We start from the raw sequence: 23234 nt of genomic DNA on the forward strand, positions 1-23234 counted from the left end.
CAGTTCATTTAAAGATGCAAAATGGCGCCCGGGAAAAACCAAAACTGTTTCCATATGCGTGAGAGGATTAAGGGTTCCTAATAAAATGGGCAGATTACTTACTGATATTTTCTACACACCCTTCGCGAGTGTTTGGAGAGAAATTAATACATTCAACTTTTTTTTTCATCAAAGAGCAAATGAGGTTAAAGCTGCAAAACCTTGAAGTCATAGTGAGTATTTCACTGTGAAATACTGTATGTCTAATATTAACTGTATGTCTAATGATCTTATTCAAAACAATAATTAGCTAAAATGCTGAAGCACAACTTGAACATTGGAACTCCATGAGAGAGACTGAAAGTATCTTGAGCAATGACATCATTTATCTGAGATTATTTGACTAGAATTTAAGGTTTGATTTGTCTTTCCATGATAAAAATAAAGTGCAGTTTGACAAAGCACTTCATCTCAATTTAGTAGAATATTTGAAAAACTGTATTTGAAGAGAGATTTGTGTCAAATGTGTAAAATGAGATTTAATGGTAATGCTTTATTTTCCAGGTCTGTAAATGCCTTTAATGTAAATATAAAATAATACATTTTTAATAGTTTCCTTGAAAATTTCCATTACAGAATTATTTAACTTACTAATCAGACAAGTTAAATTAGCACATTTTCATTTAATACATTTCAATTAATTGCAAGAAAAAACTAGGGTATTTTTGTCTGTGCACAACAGGTGAGCTGAACATGCAAAAAATGTGAAATTTGTCTACAGGGAAATATTAAATTCAACATACAGAGAATAAACATTTTCATAATGAATGAATATTTTCTTTAAATTTCCAGAAATTTCAGAGAAAAAATTATTAGACCTGCAGACCTGTAAAATAATTAACTAACATTTTTTTAAGATACATAACATCTGCTCTTGAAGTAGAGTGAGATAAATTCAATGTATGTAAACAAATTATCATAGTTACAAATACATATGTGAATTGAGAGTTCAAGGTATTCAGTGATAGCCAGAGCAGATCAATAAAAACATGATCAGATGAATAATAAACATTAATAAAGGTATGAGTCTGTAAATCTGCATAAATGGATGTTTTCTGTTTGTATGGAATGATACGTGCTTTTCCTCGAACAGCCTACTCCACCACTTTAAATTATCAAATTATCAAATATCAAATTAATATGTCTGCTCTAATCAAATTAAAGCAACTTAATAAACTGGTAAAAACTGCATCCATGGCATTTCTCAATCATCAATCGAGAAACGGCTAGAGTGAATTTTCCTTTATAGACCAAAACAATCGTGGAAAACATTAAAAACTAAACTCAAATTATATCTTCTTTCAAATAGCAGTGTCAGACTACAAGTACCTACTGCACTGCAGCTGACGACGAGCTTGGCATCAACCTCAAATATGTGATGCAGCCACTTCCTGTCTTTTACAGCTGATTTTATTGGGTCAATAATAATTCACCTTACACCATCCCACAATTAAACGTGAGTGCTTTTTTAAAGGGGGCGTATGAGACTAAATGGAAGTCTCCTGTTCCAAAACCTGGCAGCCCCCAGCAGCAGGTAATGGCTGGGTGTTTTTAATATTTTGAATGCAGTCGCACAGTCGCAGTCAGAATACAAATACACATCCCTGTCTTCTGTCTTATCTGAGGTCAGCCAACTCTGACTCAGAACCTCGGTCAGCACTGCCTGTTTCAGTAAGGGTTAAATTCAGTGCAACACGCAGACTGGTGACTGATTCATAAAACTAAAGGGTTTCATTATGACAAATATTAGCACAAGGCAACGGTAGTGTGTTGGGTGTGTTTCATTCCTGACTTACCCAATAGGCCTGGATACCACCAGCTCCACTTGAGGCTCGGCTTGAGACTCTAGGATGATGTTGTAAACTTCCTTCATAGTCGCCCCTGGTAACAGCTTCCCGTTCCATTGCAAAACCTCATCCCCTGAAATCAGACATGCATGTGCATGTGATGATGCCTCGACATGTGCAGCAGCCACATGTTTCTTTGCATGTGTGTGCTTTACACCATATTTATATTGACCAAGTTGGGCAGGGAGGGTGTATATATATATCAGGTTATCAGCAGGTTTAAAAAAGATAAATTAAAGCCCGGTGTTGTTCTATAAATTTCTTTTGGAATATTTAATGAAAAGACCAACACCAACGAGTGGCTTCGCTATCCAAATAAAAATGGTTAGTTAAAAAGAGGCTGAGTAATTTCCTAAAACTTCTGGACATTGTAGTTTTAGTAAATGTTATTCAAATAGGACTAAATAGTCCTTCCATGGGGGACTATTTTCAGCTGCGGATTAAAACAGATTTGGTCCTCTCAGATTTGGTGAGTCAGTGTATGTCGGACTGGAAATACTAAAAATAAACTACAGTGCGTGTGTTCATGGTAATGAAGGAACATGTCACCCAGTGCAACAGAGCAGCGCAATGATGTGTTTAATAAACAATGGAACTCTGAGGCACAGAGGAACAAGATAGCTCAAGCTAGCATCAGTTTATTATTGGTTATTTCATTTTGTTTGTTAACAATAAAAACATTATTTAGTATTATTGCCAGCTTTACACTTTAAGTCCTTATAATGTAAGACCAATAAGATAAAAACAGTTCAAATAGGTTGAAACTAAAAAAAGCTAATTATAGATATGACACCATAAAGCCACTAGGAGAAAAACTCAGAGATGCACAGATATAGTAGGATAAACGTACCCCAATTAATGTTAGAGTTAGAAAATCATGCATCATAAATAAAACTGCCATTGCAAGGTTAAAAAATAAGAGCTCTAATAAAATATAATGTTTGTAAGACACTTTTAAAGTCCTTTATTTACATCATTTGGCTTTACTGTCTTTGTGAGGATCTGTAAATAGTGTGACGTCTGTGATGGTTTACCTGCTCTGAGATGTCCCACCACATCAGCCAGACTACCCTTCTTAACTTTAGTGATGAAGGCACCTAATCTCCCTGACTCTGTCACTCTTCCTCCCACCACCTACACACACAGAGAGAGAGGGAGAGAGAGAGAGAGAGAGAGAGAGAGAGAGAGAAAGGCAGGTAGACAACAGTGACTGAAAACTGTGAATTAAAAGTATTAATAACATAATGTTTTTCAGCCACGCTCTGACCTTTAACCCCAGCAGAGCCCCGGCTTCTTTAGGCATTGCAGCGCTCCTCTTGCTGAGGGTGATTCGTCCAATCAGATGGTCTCCCTCCTTGGATGGCTGCCAGGTTACCGGATGCTGCAACAGGACACAACATGACATATGTGCAGATGCACACACTGAAACCCAAAAAGACATATGCGCAAATATACACAACTTGCCTCGATTGCTTTTGCACATTTTTGCAAAAGGAAGCAAAGAAATACAAGGAGAAACATTTTTTTATTTTGATAATGTTTTGGCTGCAGTAAAGTCTAGATTGATTGATTCACTGAATACTGATTGTCTTTGACATTAAGTTGATATCCATCTAAATGATGTCAGCATCCTTGCTGGATCAGCATGTATAAGTTCCCCTTTAGAATAGATGTTAAACATGCACATGGATCGATGATTATTAATAGTGTGTAGAAAATGGAAACCTAATGCATCGTGGGTGCATTTACATCTGAATTCAATCTCCAAGGTTGCAACAATTGGCATCACTATACTTGGAACACATTAGCTTAAGTTTTGCTACCTTGGATCACACAGTATCGAAAGTTGCGACAGTCTGCAGCATCTTCCGAGGAATAAATTAGAGCTAAGGTTTGCTCACCGATTGATTTAACACAACAGCCACTTAACATTCATTTAGTGAAAGCCTTTAGACTTGCTGGTGTAAACACCCAGGGTCTGGTGGGTGTTTTCCTGGGGAAAGGTGTCTGGCACATGAGAAGTCGTGTGTTTTACATTAATGGATTATTTCTATTAAATAAAGAGACAGCAGAAAGACAAATCTCATCTACCAAAGATGCAAGAAAAGTACAGGACGCACAGCACCTGACAGCACCAGTCATTCATATACAACATGCACATAAATGCTGCCTGCTTTTTCCTTTCACGCTGATTTGAAAACTTCACATGAAAAACATGAAACAGTGACTTACATGCCACACAGTGGGGTCATGAGGGTAGCACTCCCAGTCACCTGCAAGAGAAAAGAGACCGGCTCAGACACTGTGGCAAAAAACAACTTCCTTCATATCCCCTTCGTCTACACACACACACACACACACACACCGACGCATACAGCACAGAAACTGTATACACAGCACATACCAGCCTGAGTCCTCCTATACACAGCTCAGCCAAATTTGGGGGCTCTTCAGAAGGTATTTGTTTACAGTGAAGAGGGTTAAGTTTGTTGAATATTCAGGCCTGGGCTAGAATTAGAAATTTATCACCGCAGCAGCATTCAGGCGCAAAGTAGTCCGCCGAGGCAGCGATGATACCAAAGGACAGTTAAGCCTTTAGAAATGCTTGAAATCCCTCCCAGATATTTTACAGATTAGATGTTGTGGAATTACTCCAGGGCTAACACAGTGATGTAAGGCTAAAAAAAAAAAAAAAAAAAAAAACTTGGGTAAATGACGATGACCTCATACTGATGATTATTGTGAAGCATGACATTCAACAACAAAACCAAACATCTATTAGAGAGGCAGAAAATCAGCAGAATAATGAATATTTTCCTTTATTCCTTTTTTATCCTTATGTAATTATTCATACTCATGTAGGTACAGAGGCTGGATTAAACAGACTTTGACCGTGTTTAAGTAATAAACAGACAGTTGTAATAGTTGTAATTAAACTGGCATTTACATCATGTGTTATAACACACAATTCTATAAAAATGAGTCATTAAATTTGTCATTTAAATTTTAGTAATTACTTATTATCTCTTCAATAATTGCCTTTTAAAATTGATTCACAGCCTTTTTTTGGATATTTTGTTTATTTTAAATATTTAAATTTGAATCATTTAAAATAATTTAAACATTTGATGAAAAGTTTCCAATTTTACCTTTTGCAATTACGTTTACTGATGTGTCTGCCTCTGGAGCCACAGATCCGTCTTTGTGGCAGCTGAGCAAGCCCTACTCACTCATGAAGACAGTACGATACAGCTGAAAGCTCTGGAAAAAGCTAGCGAGAGGATTTTGAGTAGGAATTCTGTTTTGCTAAATGTTAATAAATAAGCTCCTATGATTTAGTAAAGGGCAGAGTTTCACTTCAAATCAATAGCTGCTTGTAGTAATGATAAAGCTGCATCTATGAAAACACATCGATTTCTTTCAGTATCAACTGTCTGGTGCTTTTTCCTCACGTCCTGCTGGATACTTTAGACAATCAGACAAAATATTATCAATGGTTCAGCCCCATCCCCTGCTTCCATACAAACGGGGCCAGGGGGGGCGGCGGCATTGAAATGTGTGCAGGACTTCAACGACACTGTTATGACACAGAGTAAAACAGAGCCAAGCGCTCCTAGGAGCCAGGAGGCAATGAGGTTAATGAGTTGTGACAACTTATAGTGACATTATGTAATCTTAAAGCAAACGCTCTGACAATAGACAACCGAGTTCTCAGTTTCATAACTCAAGCGTGAACATAATTCTGTGTAGTGGGTGGGCCACATGGGTGAGTGTGTGTGCTCTTGTGTTTCTACACATACAAGGACATGAAAAGCGATCAAACTCAGTAGGGGGTTAGGACAACATGTGAGGTCACCTGTTATACAGACAGGGTTGTATGACATTCAGCAAACTGACACATCGATGTGGGATTGATAAGTTACAATGAATAGTAGTGATTGTGAAATATATCCTCTTTAAAATATAATCCTTGGGGTTATTTTTATATTTAAAGGAATAGAAAATATCAATTCACATGAACCCATGTGACCCTAAATTGAACCCATTTTTATGTAAAGTGAAATCTGCACTGACCAGTAACATCAATTGACTGCTCACTAAACCCCTCCTCTCAACAACAACTGTCCAATCACAGCTCAGAAAAAGTTTGGAGTGCGGCGTCTTTTTTTCTGTAACCTTTCAAAACCAATTACAAAAGAGAAAAAGGTTAGCTTACTTCCTACAATAGTAACTGGGTAATCAAATTAGTTTATGGGATTACATGTTACATTTTAAAAACATTCCCATTCCCCCCCCCCCCGATGACGTAATAGAAACAGTCAAAAGTCCAACCAGTTGACCAGTGGGCTAACTTCATTGCGCTCAGTCAGTCATGGACAGTCGTGAATGTAGTGCTGGCCCATAGTTGGTCCAGCCAAAAAGACTACCTTTCATGCAGCACATAAAACTCCAAAGCCGTTGTACAAGTTGTGGAGTCCAGGCCTGCTTCGCTTAGCCAGCCACCATGCTGCAGCTCAGACAAGCAGCATCCGGAAGTACGACACCTGTGGAAGTATCTGGGCTAGGCTAACAGCTAACCCTACTAGATCTCCTGTCTATCCTGTTGTCTGTGCCTGTAAGAGTTTGCCGTACCCTGTGATACAAAAGGAGTTACAAGTTTTTTTTGTTTTTTGTTACATTTGAAACTTTCATTTCATTTATATTCAATTATACGTTATACGTCCAGTTTATTCATAGACATGTCAGCACAAACTGTTGATAAGGTGTGTTAATGAAACCATGACACTGTCCGTGGTGTTGAATAAGAGACGGATTTATACAAACTCCTCATTTGATATTAAATCGTCTCTTAAATGTCTCTAGAGCAAATATCAAGAGCGCCCAGGTCATTTTAAAAGACATGTTGAGGCAGTGTTCAGAACGGCCTCGGTTTCCTGAAGTAGAGAAATAGCCGTTGTTCGAGTCAAATGTTGCTTAGTGATCTTTCATTTCTATTTCTGTGGCAACCCGTTGGGATATATACGGGTGGCGTAGCCGTCACTTCAACCATCGCTGCCTACTGTTTGGTACAGGAGCTGCAAGGTCTCTGACTGTAAGACCTTCCAGTGAACAGTAAGCACAGCGAAGAGGATCATCATCATCAGTGCTTCTCCCCGCTCCACAGTGCACCCACAAGGTCCTCAGCATTGTGAAGAGCTCCACCCACAACAGCCACAGCCAAAACACCCCCTTACCATCTGGCCGGAGGTAGTGGAGTACCAAGACCTCCTCTGCCAGGCTCTACAAAAGCTTCTTCCCTCGAGCTGTGACGTTTTGTTACAAATAACAATAAAAGCTTAGACCTTGAAACTATCACAGTTGAAGCTAGCTTTAGCTTCCCTTTATTATTCTTTAATGGATTAGGGAACATTTACACTCCAGTAACCCCAGACAAACCAACGTCAACTTCTCAGAAAAAAGTCTTGTGTTTGCCTACCACCATCCTAACAGCCTTTTCTCTTGTACAGAAAGTCTGTTCTGACATTTTACCTTATTACACTGATAATTCAAGAACTAGCTAGTGCTACACTTCAATATAAGAGTACAACGCTTTGCTGTATTTTTTTACTAGTGCTTCAGCCTTAGTCTAATGCATCCGCTGGATGTTTTGGTTTTTAGCCAGCTGACGGAGTTATGACGCATAAGTTATTCAGCTGCTAAAAGTTGTTCAAAAAGACAGTTACTGGCCAGAAATAAGATCCAGGCTTTTGTTACTTGTGTAAATGCATATGTGCATAATAGTAAGTAACTAAGAGGAACAGGCACACTAAATGGTCGCTCCTTGGTTTGTAAGATAGAAGTATAATTATCTTATCTTTAATTGTATGATTAGTGGTTAATTTCTAAAACAAACTAGAAAAACTAGAAAAACTATAATTTTGAATTTTTGGGACAAATAAATGTTCACGGGCCAGAAAAGGTTGAAAAACTCTGAGATAAGGAGGTAGAAAGTGAAAGTTGTCAAAGTGCACGTGTACTATTTGTTGTGTTTTTTGTTGTGCTCCTATCAGAGGATGAGTTCGTAGTGTGTGTTTGTGTGTAGGAGGATACTTGCACAGATCATAATAGGATCTACTGTACTGTGACTGACTGCATATTTGAGTGTGTGTGTGTGTGTGTGTGTTTGTGTGTGTGTGTGTGTGTGTGTGTCTTTTCCTGCACTGATCGTACAATGATTTACATGCCTGGATGCGTATCGGCTGCCAGCAACCACATCTTGGAGCTGACCTGGCCTCAGTCTCGAGCTAAAAAAGGAAGCAGCGTCTCGCTGCCACAACAGTGTGTTTAGAACGTGGTTCGACAGGACACTCTCATACTAAACCTCCACTTGATTGATGTCACAGTGTCTGGTCTGGGTCCAGGCTGGTGCTGCATGCAGCCTCTTTCACATTGGACGCACCGCACTTTATCAATGTCAGCGTCCAGTGACAGTGAAGCCATAATGTAGCATGAGCATGGCTATAGTCAGATGCATTGTGTTTTTTAAATACTGTCAACATTATTAGGTACTAACTGTAAAATGACATGAGCTGTCATGTAACAGTAAATAAAAAGAAGATAGAGAACAGATAACTATGAACTTGAGTCACTGAACAATAAACTATTACTTACTTATCATTCTATTCTTATTTTAGCATGGATTGATTTTATTTGAATAGACTTTACTTAAGTTTGCGACCACAGCATATCATCAAGGCTCAAGTCACAAAGTTTTCAGTTAGTCCCATACGCAAATGTAATACATGTACATACTGTATATTGAATTTCCATATATCAAATATATATATAAAATTTAAATATATATGTAAAAATGATATATGAAACCTATTAGACATTAGAACGACTTCACATCTTGACATATATGTCAAGCCCATACAAATGTATGTATGTATGCTAATATTGTAGACATATGTTATATATACACCCCAAAGCCTGTCAATGTATGTTGATATTATAGGAAGTAGGGTCCAAAGGTCAGATAATGTGAAGATAAACATGTTTAAAATTATTGAGAAATTAATTACAAAAACATATATAAGCAAATAGAATCTTTATATAGTTTTAATAAACTTGTTCGTATTATATGTACATATGCAAATTTTACTATGGTTATTTCATTTATGTTGTAAACTTATATCTTCATATATCCAGAGGATGTGTATATATATATATATATATATATATATCCCCTTATAGATCTCTTAATATAGGACATATATGTCCTATATTACATTTCTGTGTGTATAAATGTGGAAGTTAACTGGATTTAGGTCGGTTTGCTCTGCACCCTTCATTCTGGACTTTAGGTCATATATACCGGTGTTAATAATTACATCATCATTTAGTGTCGAAGCAGTGGACTGACCGACTGTATGACAACCTCAAAAGCTAGACACTCGTGTGGCTAAAAAAAGTTATAGGTAGCATAGCTGCTGCTTAACTGTGACCAGAGGAGTATTTCAAAACAGTGTCTCATGATTCAAGAACAGCTGATTCTCAGTCATTCTATGTCTGAATTAAGCACATCTGTAATAACATTCAAACCAGTAAAATGCTGAAAACATGCTATCCTTGATTTCAAATTGACCTTGTCCCTGAATAAAGAGCCTATTCCATAAATGACAAAAATAAATTCTGGTGACTTGTGACAGTGACATCATTTCATTGCAATTTCTAAACTTTTGCAGGACAGGCCTTTCCAAGGTTTGAAGGACAGAAAGGGAAACCGTTCACTCAGCTAATAGTCAGAAAATTCAGGAGTTGTATGAGTTTTTCATTATGACCTTGTTACTAGGAAAAGAAAACATTTAAACTCCATTACAATATTATGAAAAATTCGCAGATGACATATCTCATCTCTTCAGTGACATTGCTCAGCTCCAGCCACAAGGCTTTTCTGGTGTAATAGCAACATTTCTGCAGCAGACCTACAACAGCACTAGACCGGGGCTTATAAGCTGCTGGAGTAGTAGAATATTGCTTGAATACATGGCAGTGAGCCTAAGTGCCGTGGAACTGTTAATAGTAAAGTGACTTAACCCAGCTTGGACATGACAAGGTTAGAGTGTAAACAGCAGTGTGTTCTCAGGCTTGGGGACATAGTTGGCTATGTGAGGCCACACAAGGTCAACACCGGGATCAGCTGGGGTCAAATTGCCCCATCACAGACACACTAACACGCACACACACGTACGCACAGTGTGGGATTGTCCCCCTCGGGGAGCAAGCTGAAAACAATACAATATGACACAAAGGCAAAACATTCAGATACGCACACGGGCTCACACACACTCGTTAATATGCACACTGGTACAGCTGCTCACTTTGACGGTACTGCCGGCTACGGCCCGCTGCATGCACTCTGCACAAAAGTTAGAGAACGTTGCAGGAGGTTTGGTGTTCCTCCACACAGCCACATGACAAATATCAAATGCTGCATTTAGGAAGTTGGTAATATGCTCATGTTTTCAAGTAGTTTGGTGTGTGATACTACACTACAGTCTAGAGCACAAGGTGGAGCATGCAGTATTTTCCAGAATCAGCAGGTTGTGTCAGAGCAGCCTTACCTGTCCTGATGACAGAACACACAGAGTTAAAGCAGAGACGAGTCTCCACATTCACAATGTCTGAATGAAGACGGAATAAAGACTGAGACCAAAGAGCTCGCTCCACTTCTTACATTCATATCCCATGATACAGTGTGATCAAGTGGGCGTGCTCAAACACACACACACACACTGAAAATGCAATGCCTCATACCTCACACAGCGCAATCACATTAAACAGCACAAGTGTGTCAGATCAATCGTATTATATCGTTATTTCCTTATGAATACTATTACTGCACAGAGTCCTGTTGAAGAGGTTTGTAAATTCTGTTAGTGAGATGTGTTTCTGATTATCCCTCATCCTACTGATCTAATCAGGGTGATTTACACAGTACACTGCAGGTGTAGGAGACACTGTGCGACCGGGATTGTAATAACATAAAAAAAATAAATTAAGGTAACAGTTAAAACGAAATGTCCCCCAGGGGTCACTCTTTGAGACAAGCATTAGCCTCAAGTCATTTCAATAAGAGCACTTGCAGCTGTTTGATTCTCTTTGCTGATTGTATGTATCAGTTATAAGTTCGTGTTAATGGCTGCCTACATCGCAGTGTTATAACCACATATCTTCTGCCACCTCTTTACAAGTTACCTGCACCTGCAGGTGGCAGTGTAGTGAACCTGATCAGCTACATGCAGAACGCTTCAGCTGAAGCAGACAAATCTCTCTATAGGTCATCTACTTCCTCCTCTGTGTCTGAAGTGAAAGAGGAGTGTCTATATGAATGGCCGTTCTATAAAAGTATATCTGTCCCAATTCCATACTAATATAAATCATATTTCAGGTTTTGTGTCTGTTGTGTATTCACACTTGAAAAGTGAAAACATTACGTGAACTGAAAAAGTCAGTTTGCAGACTAAAAACTGCTTGATTTATGAGTGTGCTTTGCTGGACACGACTGTCCCACAACACCTTGCAGAAAGGAAATAAATGGTCCGGAAAAAATTCTATTTATAGAGATGTAGATATTTATAAAGACACATGTATGTAAAAAAACATTTTGCTTTCTCTTTGAGAAGTTGAATTGCACCTAAAGTCACTTATATATATAAAATTCCTCTCAGCGCTAATGATAAGGTTTATTGATTGATATTGATTTTTTTGCAAACTAACTGCAAATTCAGTATATAATTACAAGCTGTGCAAATAGAACATACTGTCTACAATTAGACTTAGTAGAGAATTAGTATCTAGTATGAATGTGGTTCTCAGCTCATTTCTATGAGCAGGACATTAATGGAAGTACTGCAAGAATCAAAGAATCTAATGAATGAAGCTGTTTGTTTTTGTTTGTTTGCTTAATAATTTCTACACAAGAGATATCACCAACAGGAATCTAGAGAGTGTATTATGTTATCTAGGGAGTGTAAGAGTTGGCATTACTTCAGAGTGATGAGAGCCACCATCACCACAAACATAGAAACTAGAAACATCTTACAGATGCCTCAAAAGAGGCTTATAACACATTTTTAGAGCAAGTGTAGGACGTGTGCATTGAATGTAATGTCAGTTGAACATGTGATACGAGAGAAATGTTTTTTTTTTAACTAGGCTCCAAAACCATGGAACATCCTGCCAAGAGCTGTAAGAGATGCTCAGTGAACATTTTTAAACAGCAGCTGAAAACATATTTATTTAACTTGGCTTTTAATGAATTATCTCATGTTATGTTATCATGCACTGTGTGTCTATTTTCTATTTTCATTGTCCTTCTATTCACCCTGATTTTATTGTCCTATTTCAATTTTCATTGTAAAGCACTTTGAGCAACATCTCTATAGAGAAACTTCTTATTTAATTATTATAATTATTATTATTATTACTATTATTATATAAGTTGTTAAGATTTTTAGTGCTGACTCGTAGTTAGAGCAGTATTAGAAACTGTCATTAAACAGTGATGAGACGGATCATTTGTGCCTGAGATACGTCATGTGATGGATCAATAAGCAAATGAACTGACAGATGTAAATAATTAAAGCAAATTAAACCCTCATTGAAAACCATCAACAGTTTTTTCATGAAAGAAGAGCGATGACTGATTATGTCTCTGACCTTTCTCGCTGACACTTTCGATCTCAGCGTCCTCACAGCTGCTGTACTCAGGCGTTGTCCCTCCTTCCTCCTCCGAACTGCTGACGCTGGTTTGTCTCTTACCTCCGGCCCCCAGCCCTCGTTTCGACTTGTAGGGCCTTGGCGGTGGCGGACGCAGAGATTCCGATTGGTCAGAGCTTAGCGAATCGTTGCGCAGCATGCTCTCAGCCTTCTCCCGTTTGGTCCGCCTCACTACAGGTCCCTGGCCGGGGGCTGAGCCAGGTCCCGAACCAGGAGGCTCTCTGAGTTCAGGGGGAGGGACCTGCTGAGCAAGGGTGTGTTCATGCGGCCCACCAACCCCACCCACCGTCCTCTGACCAGGCCGAACGCCATCCCCGAGCTCCCCTGCTACGCCCATGCCACGACCCTGCATGGGCACAGGGTGTCCTCGGCCTCCAGGAGGGACCAGCCCTGGTTGGCAAGGGGCAGCACCGTTGTGGTCCATGTGGCGGTAGCCCCCCTCTTCTGTCCGCCTTACTCCGCCACCTCCTCCCACAGGATCATGCTCCAGAGAGCGTCCCTTTGTCAGTCGCCGGCTTTCCCTGCGCTCCCTGGACTCCCCCCGGAGGTCCCGGTCCATTGAAACCTGGGTCTGCAGCCTGGGCTGGCCCGCCCGCCTCTCTCCCCGACCAGCTCCTCCACCTCCCCGCCCGTTTCTCCTGGGCAATAATCGATATGGGGACAGAGAGGGGAAGAAAAGAAGAGGTGAGAGTTGTTGGAAAACAAGGTTTTGTATATCAGGCACATAGATCACAGGATACTGTATCTAAACTCCTGGAGAATTGCTGTGTGAGATTAAACTGAAAGGATAAAGCCAGGTTAGAAACCTTTCTAACATGTCTACCTTACGTTTGCTCAGGTCATGTTAGTGTAAATCATCTCTTCTTAGCTTTCACTGGCCATGAAAACAGACGTGCAAATCCTCATGTGTGTATTTGGAAACCTACAGTAGCTTTACTACTGATATCACCACCCTGTGTTTAGAAAGAGCTAATGCTAAGCTAAAAGTTGAATGTGCAATCTTTGGTTCATTCAATGTTTTGAGCTCCTCTGCACTGGCTGCAACTCATAATTATGTCTATAATTATGTCTCTATTATTTTATGTAAAGATGTTAGAAAGTCTACAGCCACGCTAGCAGCACTGGCTGAATGTTAACATCAGTATGCTCACACTGACAATGTTAACATGCTGATATTTAGCAGATAATGCTCACCATGATTCAGTTCAGCATGTTAGCATCATTTGTCAATAGTTTTGAAGGTATTTGGTCGTAAATCAAAGTAATAAACAACTGAGGTAGTTTGTTTCACTCAAAACCACAGTACTGGAGCTAGAGGGAAAGTCAATGGACAGCAGGAGTTAACCTCTGGGGACCATGAATGTCATTTCATGATCTAGGAGGACCTTCAGTGAGTAACTGATTATCAAAATGGCAGACAGTTTTGTATCTGTTAACTAACTTGTTTCAACACTACATGAAATTCAAATTTAAAGGTCCCATATTTTCCTCTTCTTCTGTGTTTTATTTGAAGTGTTGATCCATAAGAAGATATATTTGTGGTTTTTAGAACCAAAAACCATCTGAATGTAGTTTTACATCTCCTCTCTCAGGCTTCTCTCTGGAGCTCTAGTAACAACAGGTCAGTGAGCCAATCAGAAGAGAGGAGGCTGAGAGAAATCAGATCCTACAAGGTTGGATGGTGGGTCCAGGTGGGCAGGGCTTGGCGCATGGCTGAGGGTGGTGACTGCTTTGTTGTGACATCACAAAGTTCCAGAAGTCCTGACGGCTGGTTTTAAGGCTCAGTCTCTGAATACAGGCTGTGTGCATTTCTCTGTGGACTGAGGCTTTGATACTTTCACAGTATTAATATAGAACCTAGACCTGCTTTATAATCAAAATCTCACTTTATACTATATAGGACCTAAGCATGTGAAGTGACACCCCAGTGGCCTAGTAGTTGAGGCACATCACATGACATCCTCACAATGTTCGACTCCTGGCTACAGGCTTCTCTGGCTTCTCTACTGGCATCAATAAAGGCAGTAAAATGGCAAAAAATGATCTTGAGAAAAACAAAAAAATAAAATACAAACAAAGCCTTTAATTGTACTTTTTATTGTCACTGATTTTTATAGCACCAGTTGTAGCAAACAGAAGTGTAAGCTAAATAATTTAGCTAATGTGGCTGAGTGATCGATTATGTGAGAGACCTTGCTGTATTTTGACTCCTTTTAGCTTCTGCTTCACTGTTAACTATAACAAACGACACTGGTATGATTTTGCATCTCTTACCAATTCATTGTTAACATTAGTGTCCACTAATAGAAAGTCACCAGTGAAAACACATTCTACTCTCCAGTGTTTTGGAACTGACTGCGTTCTTCCATTACACTCAGAATGGCACAGGAAGCAACAACAGACTGCTTTCCAAAGAACCACAATCCACCACTGCCTACAACACAGGAGATAATGCTCGACAGAACAAATATTAACATATTTCATACGAGCTGTTTTCTCTCTGTTGGCTTAAATGGACACTAAACCAATTTCACACATCAAGACCACTTTACTGGTCATAGTTAGTCCTGCTATACTTATGAGGACAGTTGTATAATCTTCCGTGGTGATGTCACTGGGGTCAACCCCCAGCTTTGGAGATTGATTGAGCTTTTAACTAAATCCCTCCTCCTACCAGCAATGTTGCAGGAAATATGGTCACAAGGTGTCTTTGCAGAACATTATGATGTCACAGTGAAGTTGACCTTTGACCTTTTGGATATGAAATATCATAACTTAATTTTATCCTTATAGACGTTTGAGTTAAATTGCATCATAATTAGTGTATGAATTCTTCAGTCATAGCCAAAAACATGTTTTGTGAGGTCACAGTAACATTGACCTTTGACCTTTTGCGCACCAATTTCTAATCAGTTGACCCTTGAGTTCAAGTGAATGTTTGTGCCAAATCTAACAAAAATGAGGGGTTCTTGAGATATCACATTCAAGGGGCCAAAACTGTGTTTTGTGAGGTCACTGAGACCTTAGACCTTTCATTGTGCATACTTCCATTTTGCACAATTAAAAGAAAATCACATTAATAAACCAGATAACTGTGAATGAGCCAAAGTTGAATTGTTGAGCTTCTCATGTCAGATCAGTCAATAAAATTACTTTTTCTTTTGTTCAGAGTCTGGTACGACTTTCTGAAAGATTCTCTTAAAATGACTGACCACAAAACTAACTGTGATGGAAACAGAGGGCAGCACAACTCCAGACAGCGCTGTCAGCAGAGCGACAGGAGAGACACCGAGCTACCACCAAGACGCCAACATTTACTTTCTCTGACTGTGTGTAAATCTGATGTTTTTTTACACGCAAAGGCATTAAAACATGAGGTCTTTAGAAAACAAAGAGGAGAGTCATGTAGAGGAGTGTGGCCGCTCTGCAGCAGAGCTCAACTAAAACTACATGTGCAGCGGAGTGAATGATAGAATTCTCCTATTTGCAAATAAAGTGTCATGAAGAAAAGACATCAGTAATAATGTTAAGTGTTTATAAAAAATAAACAAAAAATATAGATAAGAAAAAGCAGGATACACGAACCACAAGCTTGACCAGTTAATATACCAAGGATGACAACACCCCGCCCCCTGACTTCGGGGCAACCCTGTATTTTTTGCAGCTATAAGCACATCATTAATTTCCTCTCTGCAAAGCCTTGTGGGAAAACGGTGTGAAGAAAAGCACACTGAAAAATCAAGCAGTTTTTAGTCTGCATACTGACTTTTTGAGTTCACTTAATGTTTTTTGACTTTTGCAGTGTGAATACACAACAGACACAAAATCTGTCTGGAAATATTATTTAGTATGGAACTGGGACAGATATACATTTATAGAATGCACATTGCCATTCACAGCGACACTCTTCTTTTACATCAGACGCAGAGGAGGAGGTGGGGGAAGTTTCACTATACAGCCAGCTGCAACTTTAGCGAACGTGTAAAGAGGTGGCAGAAGATACACTGGTTATAACACAGCCATTCACATGCAGGTAGGCTGCTTATTATCTGTCTGAATTATTATTATTATTATGCATCGGTGAGAAGTGCCGACCCTGAGTGGACTCAGGGACAACCCCAGAGACTGCAGCAAGAGAGGTTATGAAAACTCACACAACCACAATATTGATCGGACCAGCACTCTATCCCTGATGTTTTCAACTTTCATTTAAGCCAAATGCATGAATGAATATCCAGCAACACTCCTCACATACAGCATATAAGCAAAATAAGAAAAGTTCAGAAAAGGCGCTGAGTGTGAGATGAGGGAGAGAACATCCCTCGCACTCAATAATTTAGGCTTCTATACCAAAGATTTTGGTATATCGCAGGCAAAACAAGTGACGAGCTTTCAACTGGAAGAAAACTGTTGCAATTACAATTGGTGCTTGAATCAAGAATATGGTGCAATGTACTTATATCCATGGAGAAACAAAAACACATGGGTGCAACATGGAGATACAGGAGAGCTTCTGCAGGTGAACTTGTGTAAGCCACTGCCTAGGTATACGGTCCTGTCAGGCGTCTGAGGGTAAATAAATCAAGCGCTCCTTGCTCTATCCCCTCTCTCTAGGCCAAAATGGCCAGAAAGTTGACATTGAAAAACCAGTGTCACTGAAAAAAGACAGACACGAAGAAAAAATCTGAAGATTGACATTAAAAAACATCATAATACAAAAAATATCAAAATTAAATAAGATAAGATCATATGATTGTAGGTTTTTTTTTTAATTCCAGTGTTTTATTCTTCAGTGGAAACTTTTTCAGTGCCAGTATTTATGTCAGTGTCAATACAACTTTTTCCAATACAACTTTTTCAATGCCACATTTCATTTTCAATGTCAAAATACTATTATTATTACTGTCACTGTTCCAGCCCCCATAGAGAAGGGGATGGAGGCGTGTTTTTTAAATGTATTGCAGTGGCTGTTTCTATGAGTTATGTACTGTATATCTTTACTTTGTCAGAGGCTGAATTGTATGACTGACTTTGTCATATGCTTTAAGTTGATTTTACCTTTTAACATGAGAGACGTTAAGAGAGAGAATAGGTATGTACTGTATAATTGTATAATTGAGTAATATTGCATAATAATACTAATGTCTGTAAATGAAAAGTTGTTCAAAAAATGTTGGCAAAACGAGTTTAGAAACTTATCACTGAAAAGAGAAAATACTCCTCTTCTTTTGTATCATTACTTTTAAACACATCCCACTATTTTTGTAAAAGCCACCTACAGTATGTCTGAATGATAAAATTCCAGTAAAGCTGCATATTCCATGTCGGAAGTGATACAGTCTCTTCTTTAATTTGTTGCCCATCTGTGTGTGTCTTCACATACAAGCTTTTCAGTGATGTTGGCTTTGTTTTGACTGGATAACAACACACTTTGTTTGTCAGATAAAATGGTTGCATGTCATTGCAGCATGTCAAATGTTGGTAAATACATTTAAGGTGTGATAATGTTTCTGTATCACTAAAGTAAAACTGATCTTTCTGCTCTGGCCTGCCTGTATTTAGTCTTTTACCACTAGTTCTACAGTACTGCTTCCTCTTACGTGTCTCGTGGTGGTTCGCTACGTGACCGCGCATCGGTGCCAGCTGTGGTCCCGGGTGCACTGGGTCGGTTGGGGTCTTGGATTGCGGTGGTGGAGCCCGGGGGCGCTTGGGAGCGAGATCGGAGCTTCTTATCCCCGGGCGTTTGGCACACAGACGGCTCACTGACGGCTGATCCCAGGCCAGCGGGCTTTCCAGGCGGACTGGTGAACCACTCGCCCGGCTTGGTGAGGATCTCCTGCTGCTTCCGGCAGTTATTACACACCCAGATCACCTGGGAGAGAAGGAGCACAGGTAAGGGATCATAATCACAGTCTAGATGTTCAGCTTTTATCCGCTGACTTGCCAACAGGATGTCTTCATGAAGTTTCTGTACAAACAGATCAGATAATGTATGACACATTGACATAACGCTGTAGGGGAATTTAATGCAGCTGACATACACAGTATCACAATAATGTGTCTAAGAGGAAGAAACTATTCATTACTGCAGTCACTGAAAACCATCTCAGCCAACTACTTTGCCAGCCACTAATCTGAGGCCCAGCTTCACTCGTAGTGACTGTCAAACAGGAAATGGAACAATGCACTTCCTAAAGAGCTGCACTGCTGCCAATGAGTCGTCCAGAAAAAAGCTTTTATGGAAGCTTTTAAGATCAACATCACAGCAGTTATAGCAGGGAGCAGCTTGGCTTCCACTGTGGGCTGCTTTTTGGCCTCCGAATGACGAAGGCAAAGCCAACTGAATAATGAAAGGATATTCAACTCACTGCCAAAATAATATCTCTCGTCCTCTCTTCTTTCTGTTTGTCCCGTCACACATATGCACAACGACTATACATTGGCTGCGTTCGCACACACTACAGCCGAGTGTTTCTCCTCTCACATGACACACTTCAGATCTTGTTTTGTCATCACAAAGACGCACACAGTCGCATGAATCACACAACTATGACATACATCTGATGTCAGTACATTTCAACAGTGACAATGAATTCAATTTCAAGTGACAAAGAGATTTTACACTGTGTATGAGTATGAGTAAGTTTCTCCTTCCTTCTCCACACAAACCTGGATTCACAGTCACAGAATCTTTGATTTACTTGATACAGGTGTCAGTAGCGTAGCAGTATTGGTACGAAAACAATACTTTCCACAACGCCTTACTCTGAGGAATATCAACTCTTTTTTTCATTTTATTAAAACAAGCCTAACTTCTTGAACACAGCAGCGCAGCAGTATTTAATGTTGTCTAATGTAGCAAAATGTAAATATATTCACAAATTTATTATCATTACATTTATTAAAACACCTCACCATGCAAATACACTACCCACAATTTACCTTACCAAATCAAATTATGTCAATTGGTTGTCTGTTTAGTCATTCGATCACACACAACAAAACGAACAAAGTCCAGCTTTCAGTACCATGGACAGCGCCAGACATGCCAAAACACTTATTTATAAACATCAATATTTAATAGAAATGAGACAAAAAATAAAAAATAAAACAATAAAAGCCCTGTTAAGAAATAAAGGGTTTGTGTCCACTGAAATGCTACAGAGCTTTTAATTTGCGATCATTACAGGTAGTGTTGAGTTTGTATCGGCGTGTAATACAATAGGAGTGGATCAATACGAAGCATCGTACTAAAATACCAGTATGACTAATTCTACATATCAGACAGAGGGAATTAGAAATAAAGGCCTGTTACCTTCTGCAGTTGAGGTAAATAAAGGCCTGGGTCACTATCTGAGGAAAAATACAGTGGTTGAAAACTCTTGTGGAGCCACTGTAAACATCACGTCATGACGTAATCGAAACTGCTGGAGCCAATGGGAAAAGTCCAACACTCAGTGGTGTAACTTCATCACTCAGTCACTCAGTCACTCACTCAGTCACAGATGTAGCGTTGGCCCATGGTCGGTCCAGCCAAAACAGCAAATTTAAATTCAAGGTTCACATATTAAGCTTTTTCTGCAGCTTTCAAACGCATCTTACAATCTTCTTCACCAGATGGAGTTTGCTCGTTTGTCAAATATGTATTCCTCTCCATGACAACTTCACAATCTCTATTGACTGTGCAGGACCAGGACATGCAGTTGAAACCTCCAGAAAGAGCTGGTAAAATGAAGCCTGTTGGTAAGATAGTTGGTCAATGGTTCATTTTTCATCTCTATGGTTAGAATTGGTACCGTAACATTGAGTTTTTCTGTTTTTGGGTCATTTGTTCATGTGGTCAGTGACACCGTCACAAGCTTCCATTTTTTTTATTTTCTTCATCAACAACACTGTCAGTTCATATCGATAAGGGATGTGGGTTACATCCTAGAATAGATATGAGACAGAGCGGAGCATGAATGCCCGCAGTGTGAACGCAGCCATAGTCATAGTCCTGTGCTGCGATCAGAGTCAGAATGAGGAAGAGGGGGATGACGGAGGAAATGAGGTTGGGCAGGAAACAGAAACAGAGAGGATGGAGGAGGAGAGCGAGAGGAGGTTAGAGTCAGTTCCTCTCCTCCAGCCACCAGGGTTCTCATTACTCCTGAACACTCCCCAATGACTCTTTAAAGAGAGCTAAAATAAAACACTCTGGCATCGGCCATCTCTCTCTCCTTTCTCTCTTCCTCGTACCCCCCCCCCCCCCTTCTCCTCTTCCTCCTCCTGCTCTCCCTCTCTCTCACCCCCCTTTCCCTTCCATTTATCCCTCCTCCAGATTGCTTCTGATTAAAGCTACAAAAGCCGAAGAGAAAACAGCTTTACACCAACGCAGCTATATTTATCCTGCCAAACACCCCAGCACCACCAGGGAGAGAGGGAAAGTGTGTGCTCAAACAACACACATACACACACACACACACACACACACACACACATACATAAACAGCAAAGAAAGCAACACACTGCCTCATGTGGGACATTATAGCTTTGGTGAGAACATCCACCAATCTGTGATTTTCTGCAGCCAGACCAACGAGGTGGACGGCTGCCAGATCCACACTGCAGAGCTGCTCGCCTCGTACATACGTGTACAGACAGGAGGTGACGACCGGGTGCTACGTAGTCAAATTTCACGGCACCCTTAAAGAATATTGTTGTAGTTTCTTGTATAAAATGAAAGAATAATTGAAAATACTCTGGGCAAGTTTCAACACTTGTTAAAGTGTTAAAAATATAATCAAGTTATTATCAATCTCCAAAACAAATAAACTACTGATGGAACTTAACTACAGAGATCAAACTAACGATTATTTTTTTTATTAATTACTTACTTAATTTTTAATTAGTTGATTCATTGTTTAGTTTATATAAATGGTGACAAATGTCCTTCAGAAGTTCCCACAGTGAGATCTTAAAATGACGGTTTTGTTTGACCAAAAGTCTAAAACCCAAAAAAAGGTTACGATATAAAACAGAGAAAAGCAGCAAATGCTCATATTTGAGAAGCTGGAATTGACCTAAGCAATTAACCGTCAACACAAATTAAATTGCAGCAGATTAATTTTCTCTCGATCAGCTGATTCATTGTGTAAATGTAACTCAAGCACAACTTTACTTTGACGTGTGAGGAGGAAAAACTCAGGTGTAAATAATAAAAGGACTCATGTCTGAATTGTGTTTTGTTGCTTCAGTGTCAGAGTCCTGGCCTGTTCGTGGCGTCTCCCTGTCACACTTGTGAATTGATTGGGACACTTGAATAGAACAGAGGCATTGTTATACTTTTAGTGACATCTGTACTTAAACCTACATGCTAAACAATACTAGCTGAAATATAAAGTAGCACCAGCACAGTATTTTGCAGCAGTGCAGTAACTTTCTTTAAAACCACCAAGACTAGCTAAAACTTTCAGTTAAACACTGGTTACATATCAGTGTATTAATTATTTATAGCACTATGGAAAAGGCCAGTTTAAATGATAACTGCTTTTACTTTTGATGAAGTTTGTTCACTGAAATAATTTCTTTTCTGAGTATCTATCATCTGGATACTAAATTGCAATAAATGATGTTTTTGTTTGGACCAGGCAGCACAACAACATGTTACTTTGAGAAGTTAAGCAGCACAAATACAGAATATGCAACAGCGCTTCACCGTCTACCAGGAGTTACAGTGTACAGATGTACTGCAGGTGGTGCACACGAGGAAGGTGTGTGCTGCTTCTTATTATCTTATTACACAACTTCTGAATATTAATGTGTAGTTACCATTTTCACTCCACCCACATGTGAGGTGATCTAAAATAAATTCCCACCTGAAATGCGAATTCCACCTTCTGAGCTCAGCATCGCTGCCTGTGCCATCTATCGTAGCAGTTTCTGTACGGCACCAGACATAATGGGCACCTTGCAGCTCTGGCACATCCAAGATGTCATCTGGTGCCTCCCCTGGGCTCTGCAGTGGCTGCACTGCATCCTCCTGACGTCCAGGAGGCACCACCTGCTGGGCTGGATGGTCACAGGAAAGTGCTCTAATGGCGTTGCTCTTGGCATGTATCTGCTCTGCCAGTATCCTCTCTGCCAGTATCCCTTTGACATGTATCTTCTTGGTCTGTATCTTCTTTACATGAATTTCCCCAAGGGGATAAATAAAGTATGCATTGATCTTTCTATCTATCTATCTATCTATCTATCTATCTCTCTCTGTGTACTGCAATCGCAGCAGCAGACGCAGCCATACCTGCGTTGCATGAAATCAGGTGCTCTTGATCCATTATTGCCTCGAGCTCTATAGGGGCGCGATGCCGACGCTCTCCCGGGTCGCCACCGAGGTTGGGTGTTGGACTTGGACCTCGGAGCTCCGTAAGGTGGTGACCGACGTGTTGCAGGGGATGGGAGTGAGGCATTGGGAGGTGGAAACTGATTCAAAGGGGAAGGAGGAGCAGAACACCGCGATTCTCCATCCTTTGGATCTACAGGATCCTTTCTCCTCTGGACTGACGCCATGCACACACAGACAGGCAGGGATTTCATTATCGTTGCTAA

The 23234-nt window shown here is 39.9% G+C and overlaps 1 protein-coding gene across 1 annotated transcript in view; it reads right to left on the minus strand.

Moving 5' to 3' along the window:
* Positions 1-23234, minus strand: part of LOC111220678 (regulating synaptic membrane exocytosis protein 1-like) — a 105457-nt gene that overhangs the window by 32826 nt on the left and 49397 nt on the right. Inside the window, exons 5-11 of the mRNA XM_022743851.1 lie at positions 18251-18522; positions 12591-13288; positions 4119-4159; positions 3154-3267; positions 2921-3020; positions 1836-1959; positions 103-120 (exon numbers count right to left, since the gene is read on the minus strand). Of these exons, the coding sequence (XP_022599572.1) occupies positions 103-120; positions 1836-1959; positions 2921-3020; positions 3154-3267; positions 4119-4159; positions 12591-13288; positions 18251-18522 (1367 nt within the window). The remainder of the gene's footprint in view (positions 1-102; positions 121-1835; positions 1960-2920; positions 3021-3153; positions 3268-4118; positions 4160-12590; positions 13289-18250; positions 18523-23234) is intronic.

Source organism: Seriola dumerili, unplaced genomic scaffold (assembly GCF_002260705.1).
Source record: "Seriola dumerili isolate Sdu_G_001 unplaced genomic scaffold, Sdu_1.0 BDQW01000073.1, whole genome shotgun sequence".
Lineage (NCBI taxonomy): Eukaryota > Metazoa > Chordata > Actinopteri > Carangiformes > Carangidae > Seriola > Seriola dumerili.